A 24,557-nucleotide genomic window follows, 5' to 3' on the forward strand; every position below is an offset into this window, starting at 1 on the left:
GTGCCCCGAGCTGCTGTTCCGCACCCACACGCTCAGCCCCATCCCCGACAGCCAGGCTGGCCCCGGGGCTCACAGTTCCTCCCGCAGCGCTCCCCGCGCTGGCGGCTGCGCCCCCGTGCCCGCCCCGCGCCGGGCCCGCCTCCGCGGCCGCGCAAGCGCCGCGCCGAGCCGGGCAGAGCCCAGCCGGGCAGAGCCGCGCCGAGCCGAGCCGAGCCGGGCAAAGCGGCGCCGAGCAGGGCAGAGCCGAGCCGAGCAGAGCCGCGCCACGCCGAGCCGAGCCACGCCGAGCCGGGCAGAGCAGGGTCGGGCAGAGCCGGGACGCGCCGGGGCGCGCCGGGGCGCTACCGCCGCCGCCGCCGCTCCGGAGCGTTCAGCACCGCGGGCACGGACAGCGCCCGCCGCCGCCGGCCATGGAGGCCGCGCCCTCCCCGGCGCCCCGGGAGCCGCGGCCCGAGGGGACGCGCCGCGGTCGCGACCCCGCCTCGCCCAGGTAGGAGCTGCGGGGTCGGGACAGGGGCGCGGAGCCCCGGCGGGTGGGAACTGCCGTCCTGCCGCCACCCGCGGCTCTGTGTGTGGAAGTGGTCGGTGTCACCGGGTTTTCCTAGCACCAGGGCCCCTCAGTCCCGCCGAAGTGTGTCCCGTCGTCCTACCGGGGGTGCAGACAGAATCCCTCACTGCCTGCCCAGCTGCCCACCCGCGATTCGGGCTCTGGCGATGTGCGCTGCCCAACCGGGGCCCTGGTTGCTCTTACCCCGGGGCCAGGAACACCATGCAGAGCCAATTGTGCCGGGGGGCTTCCCGGTTTGGTCTCCCGAGCAGGTTTCTATCCTGCAACATGGTGTGCTCCCTCTTCTGCAGCAACGGGAGACCTATTGTTGGTAAGCTCAGTGTGTTTCAGACATAACCTTATTGCACTCAGCTGTGGGCAAACATGGGTTTCACTCCAAAGATCTCCATAAACCCCCGCATCCCTCATCATGTCCCCCTGTGCCATATGCTCTCTTACCTGGTGTCTTAAGCCAAGTTGGCAGCCACAATCGTCAACATTTTCTGGAAACATCAACAGCCCATAATCATGGGCAAGGAGCCATCCCATATTCACGACCACACTGGCACTTGTTAGACCAGGGCAACAGACCTGAGCTCTTCAGATTCTGTTTGACCAGAACACACCCCGAGGTCAGCAGCACACAAATCCCTTTTGAAAGCCCAAGGGTTTCATTTCTGTCTGGTACAGGATATTCAGGCTGAGAGAGCCCCACCCGCCCGGGGGCACTGACAGGGCACTCACTGCTCATTAGACAGCTCTGATGTCCTCGGCCAGAGGCTGCCGTGCCTGTGGGTGTTCAGTGACTCTCACACAGTCCAGCCCTAGTTTAGACCTTGCACATTCCTTGGGGCCGAGCTGTCACTGGAGCCATCTTCTTTGCTTGTCTGAGTACTCCTTCGCCATTCAGACAGGTCTTGAAACGAACACTGCAGCCTGTGAGAGGTAAGTTACAGAGTTAAGCCACCTGACACAGGTGTATTTCAAACTTCACCCATGCTGCTCACTCAGTTTTAGCTCTGTGGTCCCCACCCTCTGCCCTAGCCAAGGCTCTTCATCATCAATGCTCACCTCATCAGCAAAAAACCACAGATGTTAGAAAACACCATCTTCCTCCTGGCCTCTTTCAGTCTGGAACACCAAGGTGGGGATTTTCATTTCCTTTCCCTTTTCATTTCACTCCTTTTTTTCTTCAAAACGAGGCTTAGCAAACATGATTTTCCCAATGCAGACAGCTGTTCTGGCACTGAAGGCTGGGTGGGAACCTTGAGCCCTCCATGTCCAGCACACACACCTGTACCCACGGCAGCAGCAGCAGCTGCCTGGGGTAAAGATAAGGCTGTTCTTACAAGTCAATGAAAAGGATTATAAAACAAAACTTTTCCTGGCAGACTATGTGGGAAGCAGAGTTTTGCAGTCTCATTAATTTTTCATGATGATTTAACATACTCAGGAGTCTCACTAACAAAAAGACTGTAGGTCTTCTCAAGGGTATGCACGATCCTGCTGCTAGACTGAAAAAGCAAAACAAAAGAACTCCACAGGAATTGTTCACTGCACAAGGATTTGCCGCAGCCAGAGGAGGAGATGGATTGCTCAGGAGTGCCTGTCTCTCTCTGTCAGGGAGACAGGGAGCTAGATAACAAGGTGACAGTGAAATGCAATGAACCCTCCCCTAATCCCAGGGAAAGGGCACTCTTATCTCCTTAGAAAATACAAGGCAAAAAGCTATTTTTCTCAAGAGCTCCACCGCAGTTTTGCTGGTGGTACTTTCAAAGAGAAATTTAAATTCCATTATAAAAGCACATTCTTAAAAAGTCATTTACAGCTCTCCAGGAAAAAGCTATTAGTCTAGATGGGAGCTGACCTATAGCACATGGATTTAATCCAGAAAGAATTCATATTTCTTTTTCATTTGGGAACACTTGTACAGCTGATATGCAAACAAAACTTTGCTAGAGGAAGAAAAAAAAAAAGGGAAAAGAAAATAAAACTAGCTTCTTTTTTTTTTAATTAATGAAATTTTGTAGCACCTAATGGCTAATTGAGCAAAGGTTCCTGATGAAAAAGGGCTCCAGTTGTAGGCAAGGTACAGACTTCTGCCATTTTTCTCCTTGTTTTTATTCCTCCTTAAGATTCCTCTGTCAACAGGAGAAGTTGTAGTTTGAGTCAGGCATCAGACAGCTCCATTCACTCAGTAGGTGTTTCCCATCTTTCATATGCAAAGTGCTTCTTTCTTGATCCTCTCTTTAGTATGCAAAGGGGGGGATGATCTATTAAAAAAAAAAAAAAGCAGTGCTTATAGAAATGGGCTTGGGGACAAGGGTGGAATTAGGCAGACTGAGAAAGGAACCATTCCTGCAAAAGGCTGAATATTTTTGGCCCATTTCCCTCTCAGAACCACATGTGCGCTCCTACTTCGTGGCTTGGGGGGGAGAGCAAGACCAGGGAGTGCCAAAAACTGTAGTGGCTTAGGAAAAGGAAGGCTACTATTTCCCTGCCTGCAAAGCTTCCTCCATCCCAGCTCAGCTCTGTGTGCTGCAGAATTAAACCATCCCGAGGGGAATGTGCTGGGAGCAGGCAGCCAACATGGCATGTTTCCAGTAAACTTTGCTGGGGCCAAGTGAGCAGGTAAAGCCTAAAGCCAGGTCCTGCAGCCATCCTGTGTGGGGCAAAAGGATGCTGGTCTCTGGAAGAGGGAGATACTCTGCGCCAGGGGGATGGACCACAGACCCTCTATCCCACCACTGCTCCACATCCCTGCAGACCTGGAATGGCAGAAAGCTGTCTCCTTAGAAATCCTGACCCTCTCCTTCCTGTTTCCTTGTGGGAAGAGGCTGCAGTCCTTTTGCTAGCTCCCTCACACAAGGTAGGTGCCGTGGTACTCATCAGTATGAGCACCCTGTTTGTGCCCTGGTACTCATCTCAGAGAAGCACTGCTGCACTCAGAGTGACTCGGGCAGGTCCATAAATTGGATTATTGTTCTGTCTAGACATCTCAGGGCAAGAGACAGGGAAGCAAACAGCGAGAGCAGCACAGCTCACTGCTGTGGGTAACAGGAGCAGTTAACCCTAGTCCATCCCTTCCCTTACACCCCTTCTTTTCTCCTTTCCCAGCATCTCTCTGGTTACATCCAGCTGAGCCTGGAGAAGAAAATGGAGGCTGCCAGCTGCCTCTGTAGGCTTTTCTGCAGCAGAGACATCATTTCTGCTCACTTAATCCCAAAGAAATCAAATATCTGACACAGCCCAGAGTGGGAATGAATGTTAAAAATAAGTCTTTGTCAGTGTCAGCAAGGCAAGCAGAGTCCAGTGTGGTGCTCTGCCCTCTTCTCCTCATGCCTGACAGCAAACAGACATCAGAAATCCCCAGAAACATTTTTCTAGCATAGTTCAAGGTCCTGAGGGCCCAGAAAAGTAATAGTGACATGGTTTCAGGCAAAGAAGGACCGGCCTACATGTCTGGTGCAGACCTCAGCAGACCAAAGGTTAAGCTCAGCAGCACTACAGCTAATTGGGAAAGCAGCAAGTGGAGACTTGAACTCTGCTGAGCTGCCAGCAGTGATTATCCGAACCGATCATTATTTGCAAGCTCCAGGTTTCCCTGGAGATTGTGGATAACCAAGGTCACATCGTCATGGAGTTGGAGACGGATGAGCATAAGGGAACTCATATCCGGAGGGTGATTGACAGAGCTGTAATTGTTTAGTCTGAAAAGAAGATAATGAAGAGAAGTCACGAGTGAATGATCCAAACTTGCCAAAGTTATTCCAGAATCTGAAGTCACTGAGGAGGCCAGGGATTGAGTTCGGAGACGACACACGGAGGAAGAGCAGAACTTGACAGCATTTCACAGCAAAGATGGTAAACAAGGAGAGTGTGATTTCATGTGAAATATTAGACTCAACGCTACCAACGTATGTGCAGAAAACCCGGAGGCAATCTGCGATATCCAAGAGTTTGGCATCTGCTTTCCCCTCCAGGAGGTTTTGTAGCCGAGGGGTTTGCGGAGGAAGAATTTTTCATTGCATGGTCTCCTGCCTCTCCCTGACCATGTTCAAAGTGTATTTTGTAAAAGCCCTTTTGTTCTGTCCAGTGTCACATATTCACCCTCAGATGAGGCAGACAGGCTAATTAAGTCATGAAAAGCCTCTGGTCCCAGATTACTGTGCAGATCCAGCAGTTTAAAGGGATGACAATTTTGTTTTTCCTTTGAAAAAAAAGATCAGAAATACAGTACAGGTGTAGGAACACCAAAACACAAGATGTCAGTATGGCAGTGTCTTTATAAATTATTATGCACTGCAGGAGAGCATCACCTATTTAAAGTGTGCAAAAATTAGGGAAAACAACAGGATCAAGGCTGAGGAAAAAGAGTAAATTAGAGGTAACAAAAAGGGAGTGAGAAAAGGTCTAGACCTTGTCAAAGCATAACACTACCATGACCTCAGCTCTCTGATGAAAATTCCCTGCAGTACAAAGCTACAAACCACAACCAAGTCACTGGACACATGGGAAGAGCAAGATGATTTACACCTCAGGCTTGAAAGCGTGGCTTGAGGGACCCTCCAGGTCCTGTCCCAAATAACCTCTGCCCCTGCAGCTGACTAGCACTGTAGGGGATGTGGTGGTTTAGCATCTTCCCCTAAGGTTGCCTCTATGATTAGTAGAGAAGTGCAACGACTAATTAAAGATGTAATTTTATTTATTGACTGCCACAGACCCTAATCTTCCCTTGGTCTGTCTGCAGCGCTCCTGCCCTGTGCTGCGCCTGAATCCCTCCCCGTGCAGGGACGACTCTGATGAGGCTGTAAGAACTCCAGACAAGAGTTCAGATTGCATCTCCTGAGCAGCTTTGCTGGCACTGCATTTGTAATCTCATATATGACATGTGTGGAGTCTCTTGTTGTGAACTACCTTTACACAGAGCTCTAACACAAATCACACACTTGAAAGGCCAGGTAATCCTGTCACTAATCCACCTGGGACAGGACAGCAAGGACTTCAAGCTTATTGTTGATGTTATTTGACAAATTCTTTGGGTGACTGGGATATCGTTGTCACAGTTCAGGAGCTTCTGCTTTGCCAGCTGCTCTCCCTCTTGCTGCATTGAACCAGCTCAAGTCTTACTAGTACCTTGCCTTGAAGCTCAGAGGCAAATGAGCACTGGAACTGCTGGGGACAACTTTATCTCAACCTTATCTCACTGAGGTGTGCACACACCTGTCTGCTGCTTTCTGGCACCTGCTTCAGCACAAACACTGACTTCTTCCCAGTTACTTTGCATTTGCACATCAATTATGGCTTCTGAAGTCAGGACCCAGGAATGTGCTATCTGTGTCTGTAACTGCTGCAGCCTTCTTTAGGCTTAGAAACTAAACATAGCATTGGATGCTGCTTAATGAGTCAAGATTTCTCTGTTACTTGTCCTTGGACTGGTACAGTGTGCAAGCTGAAGTTGAGTGTGATGCCTGTGGCATGAGTGTCCACATCGGCACTGGTGTAACTGCTACCACAAACACTACTTTCCTGTAATGGTTTTAATGAAATAAGCCCATTTTGTACAATCATGAAATATAGTTTATCAGTGTTGATAAACTCAACTGATGTTGGAAAGTACACAGCACAGACTGCCAAGGCCAATATGTCCTGCTTTCTGGAAAAAATAGCAATTTTCAAGCAATACTGAGCTAATAGTATTCTCCAGATTCTTTTGTCTTTGATAATCTCATGCCAGTTAACTTTGGGTGCAATTCCAGAGACGTGTAATCACTAAAATTCTGCCTTTTTCTGTGGCTGTGAGAAAAATAAATGAGAGATACTCTACAAAATTTTAAAAAACATCCCTTCCCCAACTTGTTATCTTAATTTTTTCCCACATCACACCAGGTGCCTCAGGCTAAAGTTGATCTCACTGCAGTCTTCCTCCAACATTCGTAATTCTTTGAGACACTTTGTGATTTTGGCTGGTCTGAACTGTTCGTCCTGTTTAATCCTGGACGCCAGGCACTGCAGCAAGACACATAATTCAGCTGTAAGAGACTGTGGCACGTGCTCTGAACAAGGACCAGAAACTGCTGGTGTTTGCATCTCTTGGGACAGCAATTCCTAAAGCATTTTGGGGTCTGAAGGACCTCAGTCTATTGTGTGTGAAGGGGTTTTTGGTGTCACACAGACAAAGCAGTCCCTCAAAGTATTATTCAAACTTTCTCCAAGCTAGCAAAACCTCTCGGGCTCCATAAATCAAGAACTATAGGAATGAAATAATGTTTTTAATTCCTTGGAGAAGAGAAAGTGTATCCTGCAGACACCTTATTACTTGGGAACTGGAGTCTGCGAATGTTTTGTCTCAGTAAATTCGGCAGCCAGAGGACAGTAAACTTTCAAAGGATCTATAGAGATCCCAGTCCATCCCCTTCCTACAAGGTAAGACCAATAAAATCTGTTGCTGTCATCCTTGGGAGATGTGTGTCTAAAAAGTTCCTGAAGAGCCCAGTGGAGCATGCAGGATGTGGGAGCCATTAGGGAATGTGCCAGGCTGGAGGCTGAAGACCCTGTTACACATCACAGCCCTCAGGTTCACTGCTCAGCTGTGTCAGTGCCAGGGATGACTCACTCTCCTGCTGACCCAACATGGAGCAGTGCCAGTCCTTCTGCAGAGCAATCACACTAATTAATCCTCCCAAGGAGTGCAGATAATTGAGTGGCTTCTAGACATGCAGATTCCATTGGTTTCTGTTTGCCCAGGCCTCTGTAATCTCTCTGGGTCCTGAGTTAGGACCCCCCTCCACAGTGAAATATCTTGGGAGAATTTTTGGGTGGGCTATTACCCAATTTTTCAAACTTTTGGAGCAACACACACAAAGGATGGATTACAGGATCCCCCATCACTTGGGATCCCTGAGTGAGTCACGGATGTCTTTATAAAAAGCATAATCCATTCAGCCCTTAAGCTGACTCCTGGTACAGGACACAGTGGGCGAGGTTTGACATTTGTGTTACGTGGGAGGTCTGTGAGCATCTCCAGTTCTCAGGATGCGACTCCTCAGCACAGCCTTTCAACCTCTCCCCTGTTTTACCTTTCCCTTCATTTCTCTCATAGGGAAAAACAAAATGCAGGACCTTGTCAGACCTGTCTTGCCATGCCAGAGATTGGGAACGCTGAGCTCAGCTACAGTGGCACTTCCTGGGAAAAAATCTGCCCAGTCCATCACTGCCCCATTCCTGCATCCCCCGGGCTGGGGGAAGACAACCTGCCCTCCTCCAGCCACACACTTGGACCAGTCTCCACCCAGTCCAACGGCCAGGTGCCATCAAGCTCCCAGGACTCACAGCAGCACCACCCATATTACCCCTGCAACCAGGAGGAGTCCCAAGGCAGCTATGGCCTGCCCTCAGTCCCTGGGCATGGCAAGAGGCCTGTGCTGTGTTCCCACCTTTCCAGTGGTGATTCTGTGCCAGCTTCCCACCACAAGGCCTCAGAAATGCCCTGGAAGCAGTGGTCCCCCGGGCAGCGGCAGCCAGTGCAACATCATGTTGTCACAGTCAGGTAAGAGGCACGTGAAAGGCATCTCAAAAGAGCATCTTCCAGACTTGATAGGGGCAAGTGGGAGGGATGAGCAGGGTGTGAGCTGGGATGCATGAAGCATGGGTTTGCTCTCCAGCTCAGGGCACCAGCTGCCCCAAAATGCACGGAGGGATCCAGTTTGCTCTCTACCTCTGTGTGGGCATACAGAGAGCTGAGTGGCAGCAGAGGGTAAGCACTGGCTACAGCTGAGCAGTGAGAGATACAAAAGGGGGGAACATTATTTGGCTTTCCAGGTTGGGCAGCAACCAGGGTATGAATTCTTTGTTGTCCATGACAGAATTCATTTGTGTACAGAGTGCCTGGATAACAACAGCCTGAACTGCAACCTCTGCTCCTTCCAGCCAGCACCATCCTTCCTCCTGAGAGTGCCTTTTAGAGTCCACTCTTGGCACAAGAGATCATGATCCCTTCACTGCTGCAGCCGTAGCCACTGAATCCTAATAAAAGATGGCACAGGATTCCTTCCTTGCCCACATTTCAGTGTTAGGCACAAAAGCCCTTTACAGTCTCTTTTTCCAGCCATTTACAGAGGATTTAATTTGCTTGTGTTTTCAGCGTAGAGGAACTGCAGTCAAAGGAGCCGGGACCCTTTTTCACTCATATGCTATCAACAAAATTGCCAACCACATCCTCTGTAACAGGTCATTTAAGTAGGAAGCACAGCTGGACTGCAAATCCCTGGCAGAGTGTGCAGCACCAGCAGTCAGAAAAGTGATAACATAATAATGCCAGAATGAGGTTTTTAATCCAAGCAAATCTGCTTGAGGAGCTATTGTGAGGGAATTAGCACAGGATGGGCAGTGCATTGCCAGAGAGAGACCTTGCTTTGATAATGTGGGGAGGCTTTTGCTCTGCTCCTCTCGGTCCTGAATCTACAGAGCATTAGCGTGACGAGCAAAACACAGAATCATTTATTACATGAGCCACCAAGAGTGACTCTGCCATGGGGAGCTCTCCTCCATTGCTTTTCCATTTCTCCCACTCATAACAAAGCTAGGAAGGATGAGCTTCCTCAAGGTCACCAGTTGGCTGCTGCATGGAGTGGGGGCCATCTGCCCAACACAGATATTGGAGTGCAGCAGGACCTTCTCCCAGTTTAAGCAGGAGTGTAGGAGGGTGAGAGGAGTTGGGAGCACTGGTTGAGTGGAGCTTGGCACAGCTGCAGAAGGAGGTGGGAGCAGTTCTCTGGAAGCTGGTCCAAGCCAAGGCTGTGCCAGACTGAGGCGTGTTTCAAGGGGATGTTTCAGCACGGAGAGAGCAGAACAAAAGGTCCTGCAGATATCTGACCCACCAAGATGCAGCTTTTTTTTCAGGATGCCAGTGGAAGGCTTGTCCTCAGGGATTCATTAACAAACTTTGGATCCCCTGGGGAAGGCTTCTTTATTTCCCCCCCCCAGAGCCCTTCAAGTAGAGTGACAAATGCTCCTCTGTGAAGAAAATCCTGGTAAAATATTTTTAGCAGCTTCACTGGCATTCTGCTCCTATAGCCTGAAAAGACACTGTCTTTGGAGGGGCCCAGGAAACAAGTAAGAGTCACCTTCTGGGGAAAATCCTTGCTAAGCTAAACAGGAAGTAAAAACTATCTACAGTTGTTGTTAGCCCAACTCATGAGATTTAATAAAGAGGTTTGCTTTTGTCAAGGAACCCTTTAAGAAGTGCAGGAAAAGCACTTAAACCAGATAGATTTTAATGGATGAGATATGCAATGGGATTTCTATGGGACTGCATTGCTAATGTCCAGTACTCTCTGCGGGGTTTTCTGAGAGGGGCAAAAGGAGGAGTGGCTACATGGCTTCCCATCCTGTTTGGTTAAAATGGGAGAGAAAAAGGCTCTGTTATTCATTAAACTAATTCACACAGTGCCAGAACTGTGTCAGCACTGGCTCACCTTGGTGCTTATAGCCCTGCAAGGGTTAACCTGCTCAGGGATCAGCCCAGCACTGGGCTTCCCAGGAAAATAATAAATTAACACATCTTTTTTCCTTTCTGTCTGCAGACATGATAAAGCTTTCAGGATGCCAAAAAGGTATGTTTAACAGCAAAAGCTTCCTGTCCTTGTACCCTGTGATCAGTGCTCTCCTCTCCTGCTATTAGGAGAAGCAGAGTGTTACTGCTGGTGACATCCCAGCAGGCCCGGCTCCAGAGGCGAGGTCAGCGCTCCTGGGGCTTTCCGCTCTTTGGAAAAAATCTCCATTTGCTTGTGAGATCAATTTAACCTGCATTAATGAATAGCAACACTGTCCCAGTAGCTGTTCTTGGGCAGGTGCCTGGCTCTAACCTATACAGTAGCTTTATATATATATAAAATAATTCTGTGTGTGTGTGTGTGTGTATGTGTGTATATATATGTGTGTAAGATTAATCCAGCTTGTTTTATCCGAGGAGCAATAACAAAAAGAGCTCATCCAGGAAATAAACTTATCTTTTCAACAGACAGAGAATTTTAAATACATTTATCAAAATTAAAGTAATTTGATTGCTTTCTACTTGTACTTAAAGTTGACTTTTGTAAACTATTACTTCTGGATGGTTTGGGTAAGCACCTTTTTTTTTGTTCTTTTTTTTTCTGGTAATTGGACATGGAAATACCCAAAACATCCTCCAGAAATTAGGTAAAGAGCAGTTTTGTTCATTTTCATAGGAAAGACTTTGTCTACGAAAACAAACTTGATAAGGCAGTTGTAAATTGAAAAAAAAAAGCCAAAAAAAAAAAAATCAAAAGTTATGTGAAAAGGTGTTTGAAGTGCTTGTGATGGTTTCTAATGATGAAATAGCTGCAGTGGAGTCCCAGGCAAAAGGGGCAAGAGAGCAGGAAAGCAGAAACATTCCATCTCAAATAAAGTTCATAAATATTTCACTTCCCTTCACAGATACTTGTCAACTATTTTTGAACAAAGAATTTCTTATATTTCAGAAATACAGCAGAACACAAAAGAACTACCTAGAACCTTCCAAACCAGAGCAGGAACCTATTCTGCTATCTTATATCTCAACTGATGTTTCTGAGAAAGACAAAAATCTTGACACAGTAAAACCTGCACTGGTAAAAAATGTGGGAGAGTAACTTTCATAGATCATCCTACATGGGAGACAGTTTGTTCCAAAGGAAAAACAGAACTTGGATAGAAAATTTTACACCAGCTCTTTAAGAACAAAAGTAACTGGCAAATAATACTTTGGCCAGAGTAAGCTGCTTCCCTGGAAGGATTTTGATGGTATAGAAATGCCATCAAAATTCTGTGAAATGTCATGAAAATTATATGTATTCTAGTGAATACATGTGAATTTAGACCAGTGACAGTGGGCTTGCTCTGGTCAGTTACCTTCAGGGACTCTTCAGAATAACCTGAAGATTTCTCAGGGTCCACAGTCTGGAAATCTGCAGCCCAAACTGTTGCAGCCACCAGCTGACATAGCTCAATGTGAGGGAAATGAAGAGGCTGTTTCTAAATGCAATCTTTGAATTTAAATGTTTAAAGCTTCATTTTGCCCAAGGACACAAGAGTCTGGTTTTTATTATTTCTGATTGAAAAAGCTGGAAAATGCAGGGAGGCAAAATGTAATTACCCGAGTTAATTAGAGCTGCCTGCAAACATCCAGTTAGAGGTGTACTATGTTCATTAATAGCTGCACTAGAGCCTCCAAGCCTCACAATAAATAAGTGCTCAAACCAGAGACCCTGATTTTTTCCTTCCTGTTACTCACACCTCATTGGCTCTACAGCAGGTTTTTGCTCAGAGCAGAAGCATCTCACCAGCTGCATTTTTCTCTTCCTGTTGCCTGCAGTTACTCCCAGCTGATCACGGAGTGGCCGCTGGCCATGCTGGTGCTGTGCTCCGTGGCAGCAGTGATCTGCACCATGGCTGGGCTGCTGGTTGGGAATCTGCCTGACTTTTCAGAACCCCTAATGGTAAGTCCCTACAGTTGATGTATCAATAGGAATGTAAATCCATGCCCAACCAGTGATATCATCCCTCCAAGATAAGCAGAATGTACCAGTCCTGCACAGCTGCCCCTGACACACAGGGAGAACACATCCCTCAGCCATGCTGTGCACTCCCACCAGTGCCTTCACTCCGGTGTGGAGACACTGCCAGCACAAACTGGGATTGCTCCCTTTGCTCCCCTTCCAAGGCTGGAAGGCTGAGATTGCCCACAGGGAATAGCTAGGCTCAGCAGAGACTGGATAGAAGAGCTGGCTTTTGCTCCTACAGTCTGTGCATGAGGCTCTTGATGTGGAGAGCATGCCCTGTTCCGAGCACTATGCACATGGAATGTTTTCCATGTGGAATGCCACATTCCCTAAAGTCATCCCTGCCTCTTGTTAATGGAGGAATCTTGAAAAAATAAGAATACGCTAGAGTTTGTCTGCAAAAAGGAAAATTAGTCCCATTTCTGTAAGGGCCTATTACACTTGAGAAGGAGAAGAGATTCTTAGGTGATCAGGGAGAGAGAATTGTAGCCATTGTTGATGGGAAGGGAAAGGGAAAGGGAAAAGGGAAGGAGACATATTTTTTCTCTCATTTCTGGGATGCAGTAGTTCAAGGGAAAGTTCAATTCGTGCATCTCTCCAAGATGCAGTAACAGTCTCATACAGTTTCCATGTGTCAGAGGAGGCCTAAGGACAGCTGAGCAGAAGTGGAGCTGTGACAAAGCCCTTTTCCTTGGTGCAGGGTTTTGAGCCACGGGACACTGACATTGGCAGGAAGCTCATTGTGTGGAGGAATGTCGAGAGCCATACAGGCTACAAGAAGACCCTTTCCCTTTCTCCCTATGCCAAGAAGAAAAGGTATTTGAGCTTGGTTTGGGGGATTTGAGGAACATGTTGGTTGTAAAGTCACATATTCAATATTCAATATTCAAAAATATCTATGTGAATTTCAACATACATCCTACGCTTAAAAGCAACTGAGGCATTGGAGAGTTTGAAGTCTGTGTGCCTGCAATGGATTTGGGCTGCCTATTGCTGTGTGTGGCACCAGAGCCTTGTCAGTGAATGTAATTCTCAGCCAGACGCTCTCTTGTTAATAATAATAGTTAACAGTATTATTAACAATAATCTGCCCTCTTGCTAGCTATGATGACCTTGGCATTGGCAGAGGACAGAAGGCTGCTCAGGGAGAACAAGCAGCAAGGACACGGAGAATGGTGGAAACCATCTATGGAGCAGATGGATTCTTCTGTGGTCCCCCAGGTGAGTGAAATCTCGATGGGGCAGTAAATACTGCACACCCAGAACTCAGTTGGCAGAACTGTCAGAGTTTAGGACACAGGGAATACTCTGAATTTGCTCTAAGCAAGAAGTGTGTACAATTCCACCTGTGAGAGCTCTGACAGTGCCCTCCCAGCACTTCATACCTCAGTGGTCAGAAAAGGCTGGTTCAGAAATTCTGAAGAGTTGTTTCTCCTTCTTAACTCTTTGCCATGCTTCTTGTTTTCGCTTTAGAAATATACCTTGAAAGCACACATTAAAGGACTAATGTTTTCACCATTTACCCATATCAAAAGTGAATACTCTGGAAAAACAGCATATGCCCCACTCGCTGTCTGCTCCCTCTCCCTTGTCTGCTCCCACTCCCTCTCTGTTCCTTCTTTTCTTCTTGAAAAATGTAAATGGCAGTAAAATCTGGAGAGAAAAACAGAAAGCTCCAACACCCCCAAATTTGTCCCAAAATGGACACTAGTAAGTAGAAAGAAGAGGAACAACATGCAGATATTTTTATTCTCTTCCCTGCCTTCTATCCACCTCTGAAACAAGTCACACACCAAACCCGCAGGTCCTTGGGGCTTTTTGGCTGAGCTCGAGCTCCTCCCTTGTTCCAGGGGTGCAGAACCAGATGCCAGCAGTCGCTAAAGGCCAGCTGATATTTGATTTTCAAAGTGCCGTGATGCTGCTGACCTGTTTCAAGGAGCAGGGATAAGGTCACACAAAGCACATGCTCACCACTGTCTTGTGACCTGCTTCCCTCCAGGGAGTCCTCCAGAGCAGTCCTATGGACAGAGATACATATTTCTTTTTTCTGTGGAGACTCTACTCCAAACAGCCTGGCTGCTTCATCTTCATTACCTAATCCTTTTATGATTTTTTTCTTCTTCTTCTTTATTTCAGAAAAGAGCTATTCCCAGCTGGTATTTATGTCCACAACTGCTGGGAGCTTATGGAACTTGCAAGCAATTCAGTCTATGTGTCAAATGGAACAAGACAAGGTCAGTGATGGCAGGAAGAACACAAGTACAGGCTGTCTCTTTTCTGTCTGCTGCAATCTTTGATGTCTTGCTGAGAGGATGCCAGACAAAAAACAATGTAAGCTATGCAACAGGTTTTACCTGGAGGATTCAAAAGCATTTCACCTACTTGGCAATACAGGGATGATCCCACCTGCCAGCTGCAAATTAAACAAGAATAAAGGACACTGAACAGGAGCTGGTCTAGAAGCTAAAGGTGTCCATCAGAAGCTGATGAGGATTTTGGGCAGCAGAACATAATTATGGAAATGGAGCTACCAGCTTGGAGATTGGTGGCAAGCTTTACAAGTGGGAAGTTTAATTGGATGAGCTGCATTTGCCATAGGAGCCAAATTTTCAAATCTGTGGTTATAAAATATAATAATGGACAGGGTTTAATTTTTGCAAAAGGCTACCAACTTTCCATAGCTTTGGTGTTTGGGATTTGTCACTGGGAGGATGGATGGCGATGAGTGGTACACCTTGGGTAAAGAGGAAAGGGGAAAAGGAGAGAAGAGGACAGGACAGGACAGGACAGGACAGGACAGGAGAATTACTGCAGCGAGTAAGGAACACTGGGGCTGCAAGAGAGGGTCTGACCTGATGCCCCCTCATGTTTTTCAGATACGCTCACACGTGCATTTTAGAGACCTGTGCCAGCGCACTGAAGCCAACGAATGCTGCCCGAGCTGGTCTGTGGGGAACTACATTGCTGTCCTGTACAACAGGTCTTCGTGTCTGGAGATAACCCAAGGAGACATCTCCCACACCCTGGCCCTGCTCCGTGCCTGTGCTCCAGACTACCACCGAGGTGTCCTCACGCCATCCTGCATAGGCCCCGAGGCTGTCAGACAGAAACACTCTCAGTGTGCTCAAGTCCCAGAAAAATGTACCCGCTTCAATGCCATCTACCAACTGCTTCACTTCTTGGTCGACAGGGACTTTCTCAGTCCCCAGACGATGGAGTACCAAGTGCCCTCTCTCAAATACAGCTTGCTTTTCCTGCCTACAAGAAAAGGTGCATCTATGATGGGGATCTACTTAGACAACCTTGAAACCTGGGATCTGTTTGATAACTACACATCTATCACTGGAATGGACCTGGGCCTTAAACAGAAACTATTCCAGCACTACCTTTTACTTGATACTAAGTATCCAGTGCTGGCAATATTAGCTATTTTTCTAAGCATTTCTTTTTATTTACGCTCAGTATTTATTACCTTGATGGTCCTCCTCGCTGTTGTCAGTTCTTTGATGATCTCCTACTTCTTGTACAAGGTGGCCTTTAGATTCACCTATTTCCCTTTCGTAAACCTGACAGCAGTCATCATTCTCAGCGGCATTTGTGCCAACCACACTTTTGTCTTCTTCGACCTGTGGAACCTCAGCAAGGGCCAGAACCCTTCTGCCGGGCTTGCTCAGTGGGTGAGTCAAACCATGCACCATTTTGCGTATCTCATGCTGGCCTCATGCTTCACGACGGGTGCTGCCTTCTACGCCAGCTACATCAGCAACATCACAGCTATCCGCTGCTTCGCCGTCTACATGGGCACCTCGGTGCTGGTGAATCTGGTTTTCATGATGACCTGGCTGCCCTCTTCGGCCGTGCTGTACGAGCGCTACATCGCAACGACCTGCGTTTACAAGCCGGAAGCCTACTGGAACAACAGCAGCCACAAGAGAGTCGCTCTCTCCGTCCATTACGTCCTCCAGGCTCTCCAGAACACACTGTCTGAAACTTCCAAGCTGCTCTTTGAAAAGCTTCTGCCTTGTGGGGTCATCAAGTTTCGGTACATCTGGATCTGCTGGTTTGCTGCCTTAGCCATCGGAGGTGCCTACATTTCCTGTTCCAACCCCAAACTCAAACTCCCGACTCTGGAGACATCGTCGGTCCAAGTGTTCAGGCTGAGCCACCCCTTTGAGAGGTACGATTCCGAGTACTGCCACCAGTTCATGTTTGAGAGGCTGGAGCATGGAGAAGGGCAGCGTATGCCTGTCACGATTGTCTGGGGCATTCTGCCTGTGGATAACGGAGACCATTTCAATCCAAAAAGCAATGGCACCCTAGTGACAGACACCACCTTCACCATCCAAAATCCTGATGCCCAGAAGTGGCTCCTCGAATTCTGCCAAAAAGTGAAGAACAAAACTTTCTATTACCCTGATGCAGAGCAGAAATCTACGGTGTGCTTCATGGAGGAGTTCCTCAGGTGGATGGACAGTCGCCAGTGCTCCCAGCGAGACCACAGCTTCAACCTTTGCTGTAACCAGTTCTCCTTCCCTTACAGAAGTGAAGTCTTCCTGCACTGCATCAAAATGATGCTCCTGGAGGAGGGCAGGGAAGGGGCAGAAACGTACGATCTGGGCCTCAGGTTTGATGGGGAGGGGAATCTCACTGCCTTAGTGCTGCAGTTTCAAACTATTTATCACTACAGCTTCAACTACAGCAAAGTCAAACAATTCTATGAGGAAATCAGCCTCTGGATAACAGAGGAAATGAAAACTGCCCCCGTGGGGCTTCAGAACGGGTGGTTTACCAGTAAATTACAGCTGTACAACCTCCAGCACAGTCTCAGCACAGAAACCATGGTGGTCATGGGGCTCTCCATAGCCATTTCCTTCGTGGTGCTGCTGCTCACGACCTGGAACGTTCTGCTTAGCATTTTCTCTGTTACTGCCATTGCAGGCACCGTCCTGGTAACCACTGGCCTTTTGGTCCTCTTGGAGTGGCAGCTCAATGCAGTGGAGTCTCTCTTCATTTCAGCTGCAGTAGGTCTCTCTGTTGACTTCACCGTCAACTACTGCATCTCCTATCACCTGTGCCCCCATTCCGACCGCCTGAGCCGAGTGGCCTTTTCCCTGAAGCAGATGAGCTGTGCCACAGCCATGGCAGCTTCTGCTCTCTTCTCTGCAGGGGTCATTATGTTGCCTGCCACGGTCCTGGTGTACAGGAAGCTGGGGATATTCATCATGATGATCAATTGTATCAGCTGTGGGTTTGCCAGCTTCTTCTTCCAGTCGCTCTGCTGCTTCTTCGGCCCGGAGAAGAACTGCGGGCAGATCCTTTGGCCTTGTGCCCACACCATGAAAGACTACTCTGATGACTCCGGGCCGAACGGAAACTTTGCCTGTGGGGGCAGTGAGAAGCAAAACCGGTTGCGGAAGGTCCAGGAGTCCAACACTGCAAACGAGCAATACGAGCTCCAGCCCTTGTCCAGGAAACTCAGCGACAGCTTTGACAACAGCACTTCCACAAGCAAGCTGTCCAACCAGCCCTCTGTGCTCTCTGAAGACATACAAGTTGAAGACAACAGATGCCCTCGAGTGGGAACGCACCCCTCCCTGGAAAGAGAGAGACAGAATCTGCAGGAGACCCTTGGAGACCAGCAGGTCGGCCTGTGCCAGTGTCCCGCCTTGCAAACTTCCTCTCCTTACAAGCACAGCACCTCAGAAACAGAAATTCACAGGGAGAGACTCTGCCGAGATTGTCGCTGTCAAAAGTATGGTCTGAAGGCATGGGATGGGTCTGGGCTGGACCACATCCAGCCAACTGGCATGAAAGAAGAAGGGCAGCTCAATAAATCCCAGTGCTCCAGTGACACTGCCCAGCAGCAGTCAGATTATACCTCAGACCACAGCCCTCTCCCTGCTGCTGACATCTACAAAATTCACAGATGCCTTTGTTCTCTTGGCAGCTCTTTTGATATGCTCAACATCTCCAGCGAGACATCGATCAGTGATTTCGAGCAAGGCCTGAAGCTCGCTGAATCAACCAGTTCCTGTCCCGATGCCTTGGAGCTGTCTGACTCCTACGGTAATGCGGAGCGAGGTTACCTGAACGGGAAGAGAGATACCCTGCGGCTGGACCTGAGGGAGACTGTCTTTGATGTCTCTCCAGCTGCATCACAGCAGAACAGCTCTTCATGGAAAAATCGGTTTGGATTGGGAAACGAAGGGCCGGCCGTGCTACCTAACAGCCAGCCAGACATGCCTGATGTTTGGATCAAACGATCCAGTGCACAAAGTTCTGGTTACAACAGCTGAGACCTTGCAGAAAGCAAAGCTGCTGCTAGGGGAAGGGGAAGCCTGAATGTCCTTAGAGCTGTAAATATCAATTTTTTCCTCCCACCTCTCCTGGAGCTGAGACTATTTCTTAGTATTTCAGCCATACAAAACGCGTGTTTTCACAGAACCAGCGTATCTGATGCCACCGAGAGGACTGAGAGCCATCTTGTTGGACTACAAGCCCTTTGACTTCCGTCTGGTGCCATGTTCACAGCTGTTCACAGGACTTACCAAGTAAACCTGGTTTGTCATTTCCTACAAGGTGATTAGGTTTTGTTTTCTTGAGAGAAATAATGAGGTGAAGCTCCCCAGGTATTTAACGACAGAGAAGGAGAGCTCATGTAAAAAACAACAAAAAAAATTTTTAAAAAAAAAGCCAAAACTGAACTACTGAAAATCTAGCTATCAAGTGAAGTGTACTGTTAATAACAAAAATTAAAGTTTTTCATTTTCTACTTTATGCAAAGCCCAGGTCCACAGATCCCATCAAAATATTATTTAAATATTATAAAAAAGATATTATTAAAAGTCCTGTCAAGACTTTCGAGTTGACACAGCCTCTTCCCAACCATGGGAGAGGCTGCAGAATCCAGCCCAAATCAATTTCCAGTAACAACTTCAGTTTGTTTTATCTGAAGGAATTCTAATACTGCCAAAGACTTTCAGTGTGAATTTCCCCCTTGAGGAAAGAGTCCTCATCCCCCCCAACTCAGGTGCCTTGTTGTGTCCTCTTCACAGCATGTTTCCACTCAAGGCATTCCCCACAAACATGTAACTTTTTAAAATTCACATATCTGGTGAATCTTGAATTTTAGGGGTTTTTCCTCCTCTACCAGAAACCAACAGGAAAACAAGCATTTCTTTGCCCTTATTTGTTGAGAAATAAAACATTCTCTCTACAAGTTGACATACAATAAATGCTTATAACAAACTTTTCTAAAATCTGTATGATGCTTCATTTTCACCATGAACACTGTGGTTATTAATCTTTTAAGTGCTTAATATATTTTCCAAAGGGAAATAGATATCTTTAAAATACTTATTCTTCTGACACCCACGAATTGTTCCTGTGCTGTGGGAGACAGACACCAACTCCCTAATATCCATTAGGGACATGGACTTTTAAAGCTAATATCAGTGTTTGAAATACGTCAAATATGCCAGTTTCATGGGTTTGGATTTTTCATGTTTCAGTTTCATGGTTTTATACCGAAATTGTCATAGTGGATGTTCAGGTGGGTGTTTGGGCAGCCAAGGCCACCCTCAGGCTGGGACTGCAGCACCCTCCTCACGGAACTTCTCCCATTGCTCTCGGGAGAGATTTCCCACCCATTATGAAAACCATGTTAGCCAACACTGCAAAAATGTCTGTTAAGTCGGGAAACATTTTATACAGATACCTCATTTCACCTTGCGGCATTAGAGAGCAATTTTACTACCTCACACACCAGCGGCAGCACCGGCACCCTCACAACTCTGACTCCTACATGTCCCCACAGATGGCCACAAACCCCTTGATCTTCGGGCCTCGAGTGCCCAAACCACAGGGTGAGGCAGTGGGAAGGAGTGAAGGAAGGAAAGAACTGCGCTCCGCCTTTCCCTGAGGGTGGGAGCCTCGTCATGGCAACCAACGCCTTCCCTGAGGGAGGGGGCGCGAGGCAGAAATGGCGCGAAAGAGACGGGGCGCGAGCGAGAAGGAGCGCGAGCACCGCGCCGCCGCTCCACCCGCGCTCGCTCGCGCGCGTCACCCCGGCCCGCGCCCCCGCAGGCAGCGCCGCCCCCCCCCCCCCCCCCGCGCATGCGCGGAGCCGCCCAACCGTCCCGGCGCGGTTCAGTTCGAACTCGTGAGGGGAGCGCGGCCGCCATGGAGGGACGGCTCTCCCGCATCCCCGTGTACGCCCGGCTCCACCGCCCCGAGCCGTTCGCAGGTGGGTGCGAGGCACGGAGGGACACCCAGGGGGCACGGCTGGCGGGGTTCAGCCGGGGGATACAGGGGGGTGCCGGCGTTAGCTCCATGGCTGCCTGGCTGCGTGGTGGCTGTTCCAAAATCTAATTAGAAGTTTTATTCCACTGTTTTGTCCCTATTTAGGACTTAGGTTAATGTTCAGCCTGGTGTGTGTACCCTCCACCGGCTGAAGGCAGCGGCCCATTGATGTGAAAGATGCTTCGTTCACAGTCTTTTACTTTTCTAAATCTTTTAATTCTGCTTACAGCACTTTATAGCATTTTATAAGCGTGAGGCACCCAGGCTTAGCGTTAAAAACGTGGGGGCTGGGCTGTATCGGTGGAAACTCCATGTTGCTCTAGTGTAAATGTGCTCATGGGTGTGTCATTTGAAAAATACTTAACTTGAGGGAGAAAAAGCAACTTCCTAAAGCCACCGAGTGAACATAGCTTTGTATACTCAAACAGTCGTGATTTAAGAGAAATAAACTCTATATAAAAAGCTAGTTTTCTTTGTTATTTTAGTAGCTATTCACTCACAGCAAAATATGGAGGTGTCTTAACAGAGTTTCATGTGGGCTGTGTTTGTTTTGCTTCCAGTATTGAACAACAACCTTGTGACACGATGTCTGCTTGATGTCGAGACCTTCTTTATTGTGTATTATCATTTCAAACTCTCATTAGTGCTAGCCTGGTAATTATATTTTAACACTGTGTACATCTGACCTATTTGTGGCTTATTCTGGACCCTTGATCCTGGGTAAAACTTGACGACTGCTCTTAGTTACTTCTCCCTTAAAGTCTCCATTCTAGCCAGATATAACTGCTTTACCTCAAATTAAAGGCTTAAGAGACCTTAAAGGGAGTCTTTTCTAGGCTGTGGTGTTTTCACAGTTGTCTTTTTTCCCCAGAATTGCAAATGACTTTTCCTTCAAAGAGAAAATGTATCAGCAAAACATCAGAGCAAGAGTTCAGCAAGGTTCCCAGTTTTAACTTTGCCTCAAACATTCCAGCGGACAATGTCTTCAAGGCTGCAAACCAAGGGTAAATCAAAGCAAAATATTGATGGTTTTATTTGGCAGATGTCCTAAAGATGGCTCGTTTTGCAGATTGCGTCAAACTAACAGGCTTGGTGATCTGCAAGAACATAGTAATCTTCTGGTAATTGTATTTTATCTCTCTTTTGAGGTTGCCTAAGTCTGACAAGAAAGTGGAACTGGTTTCAAAGAAGACAGCAACGAGACGGTACGTCCCTGCCATCTCTGTTAGTTGTCCTCGTGCCGTGGTCTTCCCCCATGGAGGCTTGTGGCAAGCTCTCACCCATGTGCAGCTTTCCTGACAAGATTGCTAGTTAAATCTGTTGGTCAGAAACAAAAGCCAACGCTTAAAAGAGGGCATATTTGTGAAATTAGGAGGCGTGCAACACTGGTATTTTGCCCCTAAGTCTTTGCTCTTTGACTCCACAGCCCTCTCAGCAGATTCCAACTAGAAGCAGAGCTGAAAAACAAGAACCAATTGGTGGAAACACTCAAACAACAGCTAGCAAGATCAGAGGTAAGGATAGGAGAGAAAAATAAATAAATCATTTTGTAATTTCCATCTTCTGACCCATACAGCATCATGTTAAGGATTATCTTGCTTGTTTTCTTGTCTTTGTCAGAATGTCTTTGTATTCTTCTGCAAGTTGTTTTCCCATCTGCTCAGCTCTGGGGAGGCCAAACTGGGAATATTTTGACTGGTTCTGGGCTCCTGGTACAAAAGAGAGGTGGATATACTGGAGAGAATTCAAGAAAGGGCCACAGAGATGGTTAAGGGACTGGAGGAAAGGCTGAAAGAGCTGGGACTGCTCAGGGACTTCTGTTTCAAACAGATCTGGTTTTGTGGAATCAGATTCAGAACTGGCACTTCATTATTCCCTGTCTCAGAGATAACTCTAGGACATGCTTAGTACTACTTCTGTCATGTACAGGAGGCCCTCCCTGTAACCTACAGCTGTGAAATCTCACTTTATTTTCCAGTTCTCAATCTGTGGGATGATCATTCCTCTTATCTCACATCTTGATTTTTTTAAGAGCCTCTGAGGCTTCCTATGAAATGTTCCCAAAGCTTGTGACACTATCAGCCAGATCACCCTAATCCACATGCTTATTGATCCTCTTGGAGAATTACATTCAACTTGGGAGGTTGATCAGCTTATCCAATTTCTTGGTAATATCTGAATTGTGTAGGGAATCATGCTGTGGCTTAAAGATGTAAAACACCCTTTCCTTTACAATGTTTATATGCTTCTCAGTGTGTGCATTATTTATATAAATGAGAGGGAGCACAAGAAAAGATAAAGTTGCCTAAAAGGAATTCCTCCATGACCAAATTTTTCTAGTAATTGCTATGATGTGTGGATGTGATAAATGTATTAATCCTGTCAAGAAGGAGCGAGGACCTGCAACAGCCTAATTTGCTGTGCTGGTAGAGACAGAAGGCAAGGTCTGATTCTTGGTGCCAAGTGCAGCACTTATGGAGTTGTTATTGTCAGTATTACTAAGGAGAAGAAAATCTCCTTGGAAACTTGCCTCACTTGCAGCTGTGTTAATGGCAGGGCACCATACAGTTAAGGGAGTTGAAGAAGGAGAATGAGAGGCTGGTCCACGAAGTTGAGAAGCTCAAGCAGATCCAGGAGACTTGCATGATGATTTTAGAAAGGAGAAACATCGGTCCTGGTAAGGAGTTTGCACTTCCCTTACATCCTGGTACTCCTTCTCCAGAATATTTTTTTTTCTTCTGTTGTGACTATTCCTAAGAAATTTGAACCATGATTCCTTGGTAAGGGAATACTGCTGGAATTGCAGGGTTTGGGGGGTTTTTTTGTGGTTTAAGAGAAAAAGCTGCTTCCTGTAGTAGGCCCTGGCCTGGATAAAGTAACTTAGTATTTCCTGCTGTAGAAAAGCTGTTTGTTCTCAGAGCACTCTGTGTATTAGAGGTTCACTAATGCACCTCCTGAATTAGTTACAGGTAGCAACATAGAGGAGGAAAAAGAGACGCGCGCTTGCCAGGAAAAGACAACAGTAAGAAAAGCTTGAAGTGGGCTTTGGAGGGGTCTGTGTGCCCCTACCCTTCTCTCTGATGCTGAAACAGCTGAGACTCACATTTATTTGCATCATATTAAAAGTCATTTTCCTTTTGACTCTTCAGACGCTAACTAAGAAGGTCATAGAAGATTTGAAATTATTCTGTCACACAGTTGCAAAAGAGAAGGAGATGCTTGAGGTAAGACTGACTCAACCAGGCAGTGAGCACCAGGTGCTCAGGGTGGTTTTTTTGCTCCTCCCAATCCTCCTTTCTCCACGTGAACCAGACGAAAACCTGCAGTATTCCTCTTTTAATATAAACCCACACCTTAAGGAAACTGTTACTCCCCTTTTAAATAGAGGGGATCCACCAGCCTGGTTGTTGTTCTTGTAGTCAGAGCATTTGATTTAACTTGGAAACTGTTGCAGAGCAGTGACCTTGGGTTAATCTCTGGGGCAACCTAGAAGTGTGCAAGTGGCTTCAATAATTACTTATATACAGACCAAAACAGTAATTAAGTTACAGTTCTATAATTCTTGATAAGAAGCCCAAGAGCTAAAATATAACTTATAGGAGACTTCCTAAATTTTGGTCATAGGTAAATTTACATTTTCCACAAGCAACCAAGGTTAAAAAAATCTCACTTGACTTAGTTTGGGAGGAAGAGCTCTGATGCTTTAGCTGGAGCTGGTTTAGGACTTGGCTTTGCTGTTCCTTACTCTGGTGTTAGTAAAACATGGTGTGCACTGACTTCTCCACAGACAGCAATGGCCAAGTGGAAATCAGCACAAGAGGAGAAGCAGCGTGCCCTGGAGAAGCAGTCCTACATCCAAGCTCAAATTAAGGAATGGAAAGCCATACTTGAAGGGCTGGGGAAGCTCCTGGCAATGTGAGGCACGAGGATGCACTGTTTTTTTGCTGTTTCATCCCTACTTCAGTCGTCCCTCTTTGTCAAGCCTATATCGAGCTAGTCACTGCTCCCCGGCGGGGTAGGGACAGACGGGGAGCTGAGGCAGCAGCGACGGCCGGTTAGCCTTGTGTCGGGCGTTCGCCGCTCTGTTGCGGTCTCTGGTGTTCGTGGGTTTAGTTCATTAAAGGTGCTGCAAGGACACGGGCTCAGCC

The 24,557-nt window shown here is 47.2% G+C and overlaps 2 protein-coding genes across 3 annotated transcripts; both read left to right on the plus strand.

Moving 5' to 3' along the window:
* Positions 1-410: 410 nt before the first annotated feature.
* On the plus strand, positions 411-19,367 carry DISP2 (dispatched RND transporter family member 2). Of its 2 annotated transcripts, XM_039552129.1 has the most exons (8): positions 411-490; positions 7,650-8,096; positions 10,132-10,161; positions 11,922-12,045; positions 12,809-12,924; positions 13,211-13,329; positions 14,245-14,342; positions 14,985-19,367. In XM_039552129.1, the coding sequence occupies exons 1-8, from the start codon at positions 411-413 to the stop codon at positions 18,402-18,404; spliced, it is 4,434 nt and encodes a 1,477-aa protein (XP_039408063.1). In that variant the 3' UTR covers positions 18,405-19,367. The 2 variants fall into 2 exon arrangements, with proteins under 2 accessions (XP_039408063.1, XP_019144974.3); XM_019289429.3 differs by lacking the exons at positions 411-490; positions 7,650-8,096; positions 10,132-10,161; positions 12,809-12,924 and having other exon boundaries at positions 11,957-12,045.
* Positions 19,368-20,240: 873 nt separating this feature from the next.
* Positions 20,241-24,549, plus strand: KNSTRN (kinetochore localized astrin (SPAG5) binding protein). Its single transcript, XM_039553477.1, has 8 exons — positions 20,241-20,353; positions 21,281-21,413; positions 21,558-21,614; positions 21,836-21,923; positions 22,966-23,086; positions 23,373-23,431; positions 23,559-23,633; positions 24,197-24,549. The coding sequence occupies exons 1-8, from the start codon at positions 20,290-20,292 to the stop codon at positions 24,326-24,328; spliced, it is 729 nt and encodes a 242-aa protein (XP_039409411.1). The 5' UTR covers positions 20,241-20,289; the 3' UTR covers positions 24,329-24,549.
* Positions 24,550-24,557: the final 8 nt, after the last annotated feature.

Source organism: Corvus cornix, chromosome 5 (genome assembly GCF_000738735.6).
Source record: "Corvus cornix cornix isolate S_Up_H32 chromosome 5, ASM73873v5, whole genome shotgun sequence".
Lineage (NCBI taxonomy): Eukaryota > Metazoa > Chordata > Aves > Passeriformes > Corvidae > Corvus > Corvus cornix.

Excerpts from the sequence above, each read along its gene's own strand:
- DISP2 (XM_039552129.1), top strand. The coding sequence starts at position 411 with ATGGAGGCCGCGCCCTCCCCGGCGCCCCGGGAGCCGCGGCCCGAGGGG. Across the intron at positions 491-7,649 it reads CGCGACCCCGCCTCGCCCAG|GGAAAAACAAAATGCAGGAC; the intron begins GTAGGAGCTGCG and ends TTTCTCTCATAG. Across the intron at positions 14,343-14,984 it reads GTCAAATGGAACAAGACAAG|ATACGCTCACACGTGCATTT; the intron begins GTCAGTGATGGC and ends CATGTTTTTCAG.
- KNSTRN (XM_039553477.1), top strand. The coding sequence starts at position 20,290 with ATGGAGGGACGGCTCTCCCGCATCCCCGTGTACGCCCGGCTCCACCGC. Across the intron at positions 21,414-21,557 it reads TTCAAGGCTGCAAACCAAGG|GTTGCCTAAGTCTGACAAGA; the intron begins GTAAATCAAAGC and ends CTCTCTTTTGAG. Across the intron at positions 21,615-21,835 it reads AAGAAGACAGCAACGAGACG|CCCTCTCAGCAGATTCCAAC; the intron begins GTACGTCCCTGC and ends TTGACTCCACAG.